General features: G+C 42.6%; 1 protein-coding gene across 1 annotated transcript in view; it reads right to left on the reverse strand.

Moving 5' to 3' along the window:
• Positions 1–13,181, reverse strand: part of brsk2a (BR serine/threonine kinase 2a) — a 567,398-nt gene that overhangs the window by 39,341 nt on the left and 514,876 nt on the right. Inside the window, 2 exon segments of the mRNA XM_045688027.1 lie at positions 6,208–6,272; positions 11,702–11,748. Coding sequence (XP_045543983.1) covers positions 6,208–6,272; positions 11,702–11,748 — 112 coding nt within the window.

Here is a 13,181-nt window from a genome sequence, read left to right on the forward strand (position 1 = left end):
AGGAGAGCCATTTGAATGGAATACATATATTTTTTTTTTATCAAAATGCATTTTTTGGCAGAAATGCCTTCTCGAACATGTGAACTTTCATGAGCCTTAATAACAAACTTGTATGCCATCTGTAAATACAAATAAAATGGTTAAATTACGAGCCTTGTTGGTTTAGCCAGAGAAAAAGACAGCATCCTTCCCGCTTGCCATGATTGGCTAAGATAACGAGTGGGCTGGACATGCTGAGAGATGAGTTTGGATTGGTCTGCCATATATATATAGCATGCTTCTGTCTATTTGAGCTGGTCAGTATGTATAGGTAATCCTGTCTAACACAGCTTAAAAAAAATACTGCATAGTATAACTTGCAAAAACCTAATGTCAAGTTAAAGTGTACTGTTAGTTAACGTTATGTGTATGCTCTCCACTTTCTGGAGGAGTTTTGAAATCAGTGGAATTCGAGTTTGATTGCTAAGGAGATGGAGAAAACACCAGTCTCCAGATTGCATCTTCAAACTAAGGGCAACCATGGCATCCGACAGTAGATGTGTCCAACGATGATTAACGGTAGGATGATCTTGCTAGCTACATTTTCAGATATTACATGTTTCTAATTTTGACAAGAAGTGGTTTCATTTTAAGTTAAAGTGTACTGTTAGCTAGCTAACATTAGCTGGCTGGCTTGCTAGCTAATGTTATTTGTACAACCTTATTCTTCGTATCTCAGACACATTTGCTTGACTAGCTAGCTAACATTGAACCTGGTTGCAAATTCATGCAGGGTAGTAATGTCATGAGTTGGGATTATGGTTCATTGTAATTTGCAAAAAGGGGGGGGGTTCTACTAAGCTAACATATGGAATTGTTTCAAGACAGTCATACCAATGATGAAACACTGAATTACTGCTATTAACCCATAGAAACGCAGTGAATAACAGATTCACTACATGGAACAACAGATATAAAACAAACAATCAAAATTAAGTTTGTTCTGAAGTGTCTGTTCTATATCTGAGAGATACAAAAAGATTGTGAATCATTATATATTTTTTAATGAATAGGAATTTTACTTATTTTAGGGACTAAACTATGTCTATATACAGTGCATTCGGAAAGTATTCAGACCCCTTGACATTTTCCACTTTGTTACGTTACAGCCTTATCGTCTAAAATTGTTTAAAACGTTTTTTCCCCCTCATCAATCTACACACAATAACCCATAATGACAAAGCAAAAACAGGTTTTTAGAAATTGAAAATACACATTTACATAAGTATTAAGACTCTTTACTCAGTACTTTGTTGAGGTGCCTTTTGCAGTGATTACAGCCTCGAGTCTTCTTGGGTATGACGCTACAAGCTTGGACCACGTGTATTTGGGGAGTTTCTTCCAGTCTTCTCTGAAGATCCTCTCAAGCTCTGTCAGGTTGGCTGGGGAGCGTTGCTTCACAGCTATTTTCAGTTCTCTCCAGAGATGTTCGATTGGATTCAAGTTCGGGCTCTGGCTGGGCCACTCTAGGACATTCAGAGACTCATCCCGAAGCCAGTCCTGCATTGTCTTGCCTGAGTGCTTAGGGTCATTGTCCTGTTGGAAGGTGAACCTTCACCCCAGTCTGAGGTCCTGAGCGCTCTGGAGCAGGTTTTCATCAAGGATCTCTCTGTACTTTGCTCTGTTCTTCTGTCCCTCGATCCTGACAAGTCTCCAAGTCCGTGCCACTGAAAAACATCCTCACAACATGATGCTGCCACCAACACGCTTCACCGTAGGGATGGTGCCAGGTTTCCTCCAGATGTGATGCTTGGTATTCAGGACAAAGCGTTCAATCTTGGTTAAATCAGACCAGAGAATCTAGTTTCTCATGGTCTGAGAGTCCTTTAGGTGCCTTATGGCAAACTCCAAGCAGGCTGTCATGTGCCTTTTACTGAGGAGTGGCTCCTGTCTGGCCACTCTATCATAAAGGCCTGATTGGTGAGTGCTGCAGAGATGGTTGTCCAATCTCCACAGATGAACTCTGGAGCTCTGTCAGAGTGACCATGGGTTCTTGGTTACCTCCCTGACCAAGGCCCTTCTCCCCCAATTGGTCAGTTTGGCCGGGTGAATAGCTCTAGGAAGAGTCTTGGTGGTTCCAAACATCTTCCATTTAAGAATGGTGGAGGCTTGGTTTCTGCTCTGACATGCACTGTCAACTGTGGAACCTTATATAGACAGGTGTATGCCTTTCCAAATCATGTCCAATCAATTGAATTTACCACAGGTGGACTCCAATGAAGTTGTAGAAACATCTCAAGGATGATCAATGGATACAGGATGCACCTGAGCTCAATTTCAAGTCTCATAGCAAATTGTATGAATAAATATGTAAATAAGGTATTACTGTTTTTATTTGTAATATATTTGGCCAGCATCCCGGAGTCGCCTCTTCACTGTTGATGTTGAGACTGGTGTTTTGCGGGTACTATTTAATTAAGATGCCAGTTGAGGACTTGTGAGGCGTCTGTTTCTCAAACTAGACACTCTAATGTACTTGTCCTCTTGCTCAGTTGTGCACCGGGGCCTCCCACTCCTCTTTCTATTCTGGTTAGAGCCAGTTTGCGCTGTTCTATGAAGGGAGTAGTACACAGCGTCGTATGAGATCTTCAGTTTCTTGGCAATTTCTCGTATGGAATAGCCTTAATTTCTCAGAACAAGAATAGACTGACGAGTTTCAGAAGAAAGTTCCTTTGTTTCTGGCCATTTTGAGCCTGTAATCGAACCCACAAATGCTGATGCTCCAGATACTCAACTAGTCTAAAGAATACCAGTTGTATTGCTTCTTTAAAATCAGCTCAACAGTTTTCAGCTGTGCTAACATAATTGCAAAATGGTTTTCTAATGATCAATTGGCCTTTTAAAATGATAAACTTTGATTAGCTAACACAACGTGCCATTGGAACACAGGAGTGATGGTTGCTGATAATGGGCCTCTACGCCTATGTAGATATTCCATAGAAATCTGCCGTTTCCAGCTACAATAGTCATTTACAACATTAACAATGTCTACACTGTATTTCTAATCAATTTGATGTTATTTTAATGGACAGAAAAATTTGCTTTTCTTTCAAAAACAAGGACATTTCTAAGTGACCCCAAACTTTTGAACGCTAGTCTATATTTGGGTGCAAAGTCACAAAGTGCTTTAAAAACCAATAAAGCAATAAAAGAATATCTGAAACTAACAGGCAACCAATGCGGGGACTATATGTGTGCTCTCCTTCTGGTCTAATGAAGTCTGCTAGTAATCAGAGTATGCATTCCATTTACCAGATGCTCTTATCCAGAGGGATTTATGGGAGCAATTAGGGTTAAGGGCCTTGCTCCCCTTTATAATCCAAATTCTTGAAACTGTTTTTTAAACAGCTCAATGACTTCCTTAGTAAAAATAGTATTTTTTTTATTTGATTGTTGCAACAGCATCAATGGTTACATTTAATTTGGTGTGTGTGTGTGTGTGTGTGTGTGTGTGTGTGTGTGTGTGTGTGTGTGTGTGTGTGTGTGTGTGTGTGTGTGTGTGTGTGTGTGTGTGTGTGTGTGTGTGTGTGTGTGTGTGTGTGGGCCTTCTCGTGCTAATCTATTTTCATTAGTGTGGGTCTATATTGAACAACTCTATCTTCACTCACTCCTTGTGTCCTGGGAAACCCTTGCCTTACAGCCCAATAGGAACTTGAGCAAATGCCTTGAAAAGCCTTTACATGGAATCACTTCATGAAACCAGTATCCCAGTTTAATACTGGATTTCAGGAATCAATTTTCCTTTCAGATCACCCTGAGATGCTGTGTGTGTGCTTGCTAACGTGTTTGTGTGTGTGTGTGCGCACATGTGCATGTGTGTGTGTGTGTGTGTGTGTGTGTGTGTGTGTGTGTGTGTGTGTGTGTGTGTGTGTGTGTGTGTGTGTGTGTGTGTGTGTGTGTGTGTGTGTGTGTGTGTGTGGCGCAAGCAGCTCATCCTGGTAGTCTGGCTAATCTTCTAGCCCCAGTCTAGTTGGACAAAAAGGCCACAAGCCTTCTCCTTGTGCTAATCAGGAAAAGCTGGGATTTTGTATTTTTCAGAATTGCCTGAGCTGGATTTCTACGTGTCTCAGTTACATGGAGAACAGAAGACAGGATAATAACAGAATAACCTTGACAGAAAAGAGAGAGGGGCTTTAAGAAGAAAATAGTAACGTTTGGTTATCTTTAGTGTGTGGGTGTGTATGCATGCAAGTGTGTGTGTGTGCATGCAAGTGTGCATGTGGCTCCATGCAGGGGGCCCTAGGGGATTTATCTCAACTTGGTGGGAGAGAGCAGGCCTCACACAAAGCCTAATGGAGTGAATGGTAAGCCATAGAGCTAAACTCAGTGACACAGCTCTCTGTTAACCTAAATGTCCATCTTGAATCTTGATTATGAAATTACATTTAGTATTGTGTGAAAAGACTTCACGTCATATGCAAATACTGCAAACACTTTACGTCAAAATAATGGAAATATCTATGTTTATCCAAAAAGAGACATAACAATTTTTTCTTTGGCATCGTTTATTTATTTTCAAACGGGAGATACAGTGGCTTGCGAAAGTATTCACCCCCCTTGGCATTTTCCTATTTTGTTGCCTTACAACGTGGAATTAACATTTATTTTTGGGGGGTTTGTATCATTTGATTTACACAACATGCCTACCACTTTGAAGATGCAAAATATTTTTTATTGTGAAACAAAGAAGAAATAAGACAAAAAAAACTGAAAACTTGAGCGTGCATAACTATTCACCCCCCCAAAGTCAATACTTTGTAGAGCCACCTTTTGCAGCAATTACAGCTGCAAGTCTCTTAGGGTATGTCTGTATAAGCTTGGCGCATCTAGCCACTGGGATTTTTGCCCATTCTCCAAGGCAAAACTGCTCCAGCTCCTTCAAGTTGGATGGGTTCCGCTGGTGTACAGCAATCTTTAATGCCCTCCTTGCCTGGTCCGTGAGTCTTGGAAGTTTGTTGTGGTGCCATATTCTTTCAATTTTTTAATAATGGATTTAATGGTGCTCCGTGGGATGTTCAAAGTTTAGGATATTTTTTTTTATAACCCAACCCTGATCTGTACTTCTCTACAACTTTGTCCTTGACCTGTTTGGAGAGCTCCTTGGTCTTCATGGTGCCGCTTGCTAGGTGGTGTTGCAGACTCTGGGGCCTTTCAGAACAGGTATATGCTGAGATCATGTGACAGATCATGTGTGTAATCTAACTAATTATGTGACTTCTGAAGGTAATTGGTTGCACCAGATCTTATTTAGGGGCTTCATTGCAAAGGTGGTGAATACATATGCACGCACAACTTTTCCGCTTTTTATACGTTTTGGAAACAAGTTATTTTTTTTTTCATTTCACTTCACCAATTTGGACTATTTTGTGTATGTCCATGACATGAAATCCAAATAAAAACCAATTTAAATTACAGGTTGCAATGCAACAAAATAGGAAAAACGCCAAGGGGGATGAATACTTTTGCAAGGCACTGTAGGTGAGAGGGAACTAGTACAGGAAGTGAGTGGCGTAGGGTTGCAATGGGGGCTGGAAACTTTACCAGCAAACTACCAGGTATTTGGAAACTTTTTAAAATATTTTTATCAGATGACATCAAGTGGCTTTTTTGGGGACTTCAGATTATCACAGGTGTCTGTAATTATCTCTGGCACTCTGTGTGGCCTTATCACATATAAAAACACATAAATAATATTTAAATAATATATAAATACATATTTATTATTATATATATTTATTATGTATTATATATAAATAATATATTAAATAATAACATAGAATGATGAAGTTGTAAAACATTAGCAGCCCCTGGACCACATAATGTGGTCCAGGGGCTGCAGCACTACCACTAGACCAGCCTCTGGCACATGCATTAGTAGGGACACTATCATTTTTCTTCTATGTTGTATGACTAATGCCTAAGTAATTCCAGTGTAGATCCTGTATTTGTTTCAGGCCAAGCTCCTATCCTCAGTTATCCTGGTCAGGAGCATCTAGCTAAGCTGACTGTGTTTGTCTCATGTGATGACATAAAAACAAATACCAATCAAGGCGTAGACAGGCAGCAGGTTTAAGGGTGGCCTGTGTGATGCCTGAGGGAAAACACAGGGGTCCTGATAAAAGGGGGTGAGATGGGGGGTTGGGGGGGGGATTGGGGAGAGGTACTTACCCGTGGGCTGCTGAGAGGGCTAGTGGAGAGACCGGAAGATGCTCCACTTATGGACCTTGACCTGTGGAAGACACACACATGCACGAACACGCAGACACACGCAGACACACACATCAAATTCTCAGTGTTAAGAGAGAAAGAAACATGTAAAACTACAACGTTTGAGGTGAGAGGGTAAGGAGTTGGCAAAAGCATTACATGAGACTAACCACTACAGCTAGGATGCTACAAAGTCCTCTAGAAGCATTGAGCTATTCAAACAGGTTCACACCAGGACATTCATAGGTTACATTGAATGTGAACTTCACTCTAACCTAACATTCAAATTTTGACATCAATTAGACATTTGCAGAAAAACATTCCCCACATATCTTGAGTTGTATTATTAGTGTGCTTTCTGAAAACAAAAACACTCTAGAAATCTGACATTTATCTCAAATGTATCCCCTATGTGTTTGCCGTTTGACCGATCAAACAAATCAAAGCTGTTTTTAATAATTTTTCTCTCTGTGGTATTGAAAAGTTTCCTGGGGGACATGAAGTAAAGCTCATCTATTCATTTGGTTTCTATTTGTCTTGTTTTTGTTATTCCAAAAATTCCAGCAGATGACATCAATAACCTGTGCTCCAAAATGAACAATCACAGGACAATCTGTCTCCATCACACACAACTATATCAACTCCCAGACAGCACAGGTGTTCATGTTCTGTCAGAAGAATGTCTCTTTTATTTTGCTTTCCTCCCTCTTTTTCGCTCTTATAATTTGATATCTCACTCATTTGTTTTTCTCCCACTATCTATCTCGCTCTATTCCTTTCCACCCTCTCCTTTTTCTAATTTTCCTCACCTTCCCTCCTTTTCAGCCTCATCAGTTAGTTTAGACATAAATCTACACAGCACAGGTAGGGTCAAGGGTTGTGGAGGGGAGAAGACATTTCCAATGGAACTTTTTGACATTGGAGGACTGGAGCTGAACCAAAGAAATGAAGGAAAGGGAGACTGCTGGGTCCTCAGATCCTCAAAAGGTTCTACAGCTGCACAATCGAGTGCATCCTGACTGGTTGCGTCACTGCCTGGTATGGCAACTGCTCGGCCTCAGACCGCAAGGCACTACAAAGAGTAGTGTGTACGGCCCAGTACATCACAGGGGCCAAACTTCTTGCCATCCAGGACCTCTATGCCAGGCGGTGTCAGAGTAAGGCTATAAAAATGTTCAAAGACTCCAGCCACCCTAGTCATAGACTGTTCTCTCTGCAACAGCACCACAAGCGGTACCAGAGCGCCAAATTAAGGTCCAAGAGGCTTCTTAACAGCTTCTACCCCCAAGTCATAAGACTACTGAACATCTAACCAAATGGCTACCCAGACTATTTCCTTCTTTTTACACTGCTGCTACTCTCTGTTATTATCTATGCATAATTCACTTTAATAACTCTACCTACATGTATATATTACCTCAATTACCTCGATTAACCGGTGCCCCGCACATTGTACCGGTACTCCCTGTATATAGCCTCGCTATTGTTATTTTACTGCTGCTCTTAATAATTTTTTACTGTTATTTCTTATTTTCTTAGGTATTTTTCTTAAAACTGCATTGTTGGTTAAGGGCTTGTAAGTAAGCATTTCATTGTAAGGTCTTCACCTGTTGAATTCGGCGCATGTGACAAATATTTGATTTGATTTTCTCAGACATATCGTCGCTCAGGGAAGTCTTCATAGTAAAAATGCTATTTTAGGTTTAAAGGTTTAGGGTTTGGGGTTAAGGTTAGGGTTAGGTTTAACAGTTCAGCAAAAATAGATTTTGAATGGGAATACATTTTTACTCCCCAAAAAGTCCTGACAAGTAACAAAAACATAGCTGTGTGTGTGTGCGTGTGCGTGTGTAGTGGTGAGCTGGCGGGACTACGATCAGAAGAACCCTACCTCCCCCTCATACTGGCTAGGGTGCATGATGGTGTAGTAAAGTAGAGAGAAAAGCCAGAGAACACTTACACACACACAAACATGATGAACTTTGGTGAATAATACTAAACACTGTTGACTAAAATAACAGAAAAATGAAAGGTATCCTAAGAGCCATCAGTGAAGAAAAAAAATAACATCACCCACGTATTATGTTCGTTTATGTACTTGAATGTGTGTGCGTGTTTAGTTTTACCATTCTTGTCGGGACCAGAAGTCCTCACAAGGAAAAAGGCTATTTTAGGCTTAGGAGTTAGTGTTAGAATTAAGGTTAAGAGTTAAGGTTAGTATTAAGATTAAGGTTTGGGTTAGTGTTACGGTTAAGGTTAGGTTGAAGGTTAGGAGTTAAATAAAATAGGATTTTGAATGGGAATCAATTGTTTGGTTCTCTCTGCTACCGCACGGCAAGCGATACCGGAGCGTCAAGTCTAGGCTCAAGAGGCTTCTAAACAGCTTCTACCCCCCAAGCCATAAGACTACTGAACATCTAAACAAATGGTTACTCAGACTATTTGCATTGCCCCCCCGCCCCACACCCCCTTCTTTTTACACTGATGCTACTCTGTTATTATCTATGCATAAGTCACTTTAATAGCTCTACCCACATGTATATATTACCTTGACTAACCGGTGCCCCGCACATTGACTCTGTACCGGTACCCCCTGTACATAGCCTCGCTATCGTTAAAACAAACATTTGTGTGTGCCTGAGTGTATTTCTGTGTATGAGTGGGTGGGGATGAGACCTTGTCAGTTAAGATGCCCTTTTCTGCTTGTAGCGGTATTTATTAGAGAGGGTTAAAGATAAAGATTTTGTTGGGGCGCCAGGCAGGTATTAACCATGCCGAAAGGAAAAGAGTAGAATAGAGAGTACCACTACCAGACCCACACATATCAGCGGAAAAGACTGCCTAGAGTGTAGCCTGTTTACCAGATAGCCAGTGGAGAGAAAAGAAAATACACACCCTATAAAACCCACGTCACAGCACAGGGGTAACCCCACCAAGAATACCTCATACAATAATAATAATAATGGCAGAGCAATTGAACAGCAACTTCATAGAAACAATTGACAAGAAAGAACCCAGTCATCAACAGAGGATTTGCAATAATCTGTATTATCTTCCAGTGGAGGAGTGCAGAGGGTATGAATGTGGGGGGGTGTTCATAGACAAAACAAAGGCCTTAAAAATGTCCACAATCTTCTCGGCCACATGTCATTAGTACAACCCCCACCTCAATACAGTTCAAATAACAATCCATAACTTGCAAGCAACCTCCCTTTTAACTAAAATGTCAACCCAAATACTTCTGGCAGGGCAATAATAGTTCAGCTCTAATGAACATCAATGGGAAGTGCAGTTGAAAAATAGAAAGTCTGTTGCAGGGTAAAGCACTGGAACGAGAGGGAAGAGAAAGAGAACAAGAGAGATCTTAGCTGTGGTCTTCAGGCTTGCAGTTGTCCTGTCTGACCGTCCGATGGCGTGTATGTCAAAGCTTCGCAACAATGTTGCTACTAATCTATGCGATCCATAACAGGTGCGGTCCCAAACGATAACAACCACGACCTAGAGCGGTCACACCGATGATTGAGTTAAATACTTTATAAACTACACACGCTGAAAATAAACAAGGACATCTGCAGCATAGCACACACAATCAAACTGTTGCACCAATCAAGAGCCACTCCCCAGAGAGCTGAAAGAGCCGTCTTTATTTCCTCCTTCCTTACTGCTGATGCGCTCTTAAAGTCGCAGCGCACGTTGAAGGCTCCGTGCAGGATTTCGCCACACTCCTCCCTCCATAAAAAAAACAAAGCCTGTAGAAACAGATAGGATGCAGGCTTTGACAGGTTCATGTTCCTGCTACACAAAACCCGGGAAGTCCTCATCATCAGAGTCCATCCACGAAGAGGTCCTGCAGGTGTTGCTTTTGCCTGCGATCCAGCCCTTCTGCCGTAGGGTAGCAAGGCTTTAGGTCAACAACATGCACCGTCCTGACATCTTCCCCAGTGTCCTCCAAACAGACCAACTAGTTCACTGGTCCCAACTGCTGCACCACACGGTATGGACCTTTCCATCTCGAAGCTAGCTTGGCAGTGAACTTCTTAGACGCCTTTGACAGATGATGTGAACGTACCCAGACACGAGACTTGGGTGGGAAACACATGTCTCGTCTATGTTTGTCATAGTTTCTCAGCTGTCGTTGTTTGGCTTTGATTTTGCTGACCTCCACTCTGGCTAGCAAGGTGTGGTGGTGTTGGACGGCATCAAACGCTGGGCAGTCAGGTGAAACATTGGAACTTTGCAAGACTCTGTCCATCGGACCTTTTAGTGGTCTTCCCAGGTGGAGTTCAGCGGGAGTGACCCCAGAAGTCTCCTGCACCGCAGAGTTCAGTGCAAAGCGAAATTCAGGAAGATGCTGATCCCACCTTGTGTGCTGATCCCCCACAAATGAAGCAATCATCCCCTACAGGGTTCTGTTTACCCTCTCGGTCAGGTTGGTCTGAGGATGGTAGGCTGTGGTCAACTTGGCAATTACACACAAGTAGGTACAGAGCTCTTTGTAGATTCCTGATATGAACTGCGGACCTCGGTCAGAGAGGATTTGGTCTGGAATCCCAAATCTGGTAAAGACCTCCCTTTGCAGAATTAGAGCAATGGCTGATGCAGTGGCTTTGCGGACGGGAAACAACTCCACCCAGTGTGTGTAGTAGTCCACTACCACCAATAAAAATTAATTCCGGGTCCCCCGGCTGGGAGGAAAAGGTCCCATGAGGTCAATTCCCAACATTTCATTTGGATGGTTCACCACGGTCTGCTGCATTTTCCCGGCAGGTCTGCCAATGTCTGGTTTGTATTTCTGGCAGACTTCACACTGCTGTACAAACTTCCGGGTATCAACCCACATGCCTGGCCATTAAACCACCTCTTGTATTCTTCGGTAAGTCTTAAAAACTCCAAGATGGCCACTCATGGGATTGGCATAGTAAACTTGGATTTTCTGGTCACTCAATATAGAGGAAATGAAGACGCAGTAATGGGTGCTGTGTATTCCATCTCCTCTTGGAGTTTTTTGATACACTTTATCCTGAATTATGCAGAATTTATCAATGAAGCGACTCTTCGAGTCTTCTTCAGACAAACTCTTGTGGATCGCCATGATGGCAGCATCCTTCTGCTGTGCTCTCCATACACTCTCATCATCCAGAGGAAAGGAATCATCCAGACACTTAGCGGTAGTGTAAGTGCTGCACAAGGGAGGACAAACATTGTCAGTCTCTGTCATCCGAGAAAGGGCATCTGGTACAATGTTCAGATTTCCATTGCGATACTCAATGATGAAGTCAAACTTCTGCAGTCTGATAGACCAGCGAATAAGACGGCTGTTGGTCTTGCCTGATGCCAGAACCCACTGCAGAGCAGCGTGGTCTGTGAAAATGGTGAAGACCTTCGCCTCCAAGTAGTAGCTCCATTTCTCCAAAGCCCAGACCACTGTGAGGCACTCCCTTTCAGTCGTTTAATAATTCCTCTCGGCTGAATTAAGGTTGCGACTTGCATAGGTAAGAACTTCTTCTGTTCCAAGTCCTGTTTGTTGAGCCAAGACTGCTCCAAGTCCTGTTTGACTTGCATCTGTGTACACAATGAAATGAGCATTCAGGTTAGGATGTCCAAGCACTGGAGGAGTAATAAGACTGTTTTTGAGTGCTTTAAATGCACTTTGGCATGCAGGGGTCCATTGAAATTTCACACCCTTCTTCTTAAGGTGGTTGAGGGGTTCGGCGACCTTTGAAAAGTCAGGCACAAACCTGTGGTACCATCCAGCCATACCCAGAAACCGCTGAACAGCCTTGAGGGATGTGGGAATTGGGAATTCCTGCACGGCTGCAACTTGGCTTGGATCTGCATGGATACCTTAAGCATTAACCACATGACCAAGGAACTTGAGTTCTGGCAAACAGAAATGACACTTCTTCAAGTTCAAGGTCAAACCTGCAGCCTTTAGTCTGTCGAAGACGGACTGTATGTCTTGCAGATGATCCATGACAGAGGAGTAGATTATGATGTCATCCAGATACACAAGACAATTTCTACCCCTCAGATCTCCCAGGACAGTCTCCGTCAACCTTTGGAAGGTTGCTGGAGCATTCTTCAAACCAAAAGGCATGGCTTTGAAGGTGTACAAACCAGCAGGGGTGACAAAGGCAGTCTTGTCCTGACTAGTGGGATCTATTGCCACCTGCCAATAGCCACTGTTCAGATCCAGATTACTAAAAATGGATGCTCCTGCCAGAGATTCCAGTATGTTATTAATGTTTGGTAGAGGGTAGGCATCACTTTCTGTTATGGCATTCGGCTTCCTGTAGTCCACACAGAATCGATATCCATCATCTTTCTTAGGAATCAGGACAACCGGGGAAGCCCATCCGGAAAAAGAAGGTTCCACAATTCCATTCTCCAACATGCTTTTGAGCTGTTCATTGAGAATTGCCAGTTTGGCGGGGGACAGCCTGTAGGGACGCTGCTTAATGGGGCCATCATGCCGGGTATAGATTTTGTTTGAAGACGGTTGTATGGCTGAGTGTAAGAGTACAGACCTCACTGTTCATGTCCAACATCTGGGAGAGTTGCCACCTTTCATCATCCGACAGACATGCCTGTTCCACTGCTTGCTTGATGTAGAAATCAGCATCAGGTTTGCTTTTGCTCTCGGATAGAGGGGGTAATCAGGCGGTAATCAGGGTGATAGTTGGGTTCTCTGACGTCACTGGTGGAACGTGTTTTTGTCTGTCTCTTTGTATTTTCTCTGTCTCTGTCTCCGACTTGACCTAGCCCGGGCTCTGCATAATGTAGCAGGCTCCAACCTGAAATCAGTTGTCGTGACGTTGTATTAGTTAATGTGACAACTGTTGCTCATCGAATGATTAACTGTTTATAATTGCGTGCTTAAATGAATCAAGCAATGAATCAAGCAATTATTAACTCCTTAACCTGGGGCACCATGGGAA

This window comes from Salmo salar, chromosome ssa10, assembly GCF_905237065.1.
Source record: "Salmo salar chromosome ssa10, Ssal_v3.1, whole genome shotgun sequence".
Taxonomy (NCBI): domain Eukaryota; kingdom Metazoa; phylum Chordata; class Actinopteri; order Salmoniformes; family Salmonidae; genus Salmo; species Salmo salar.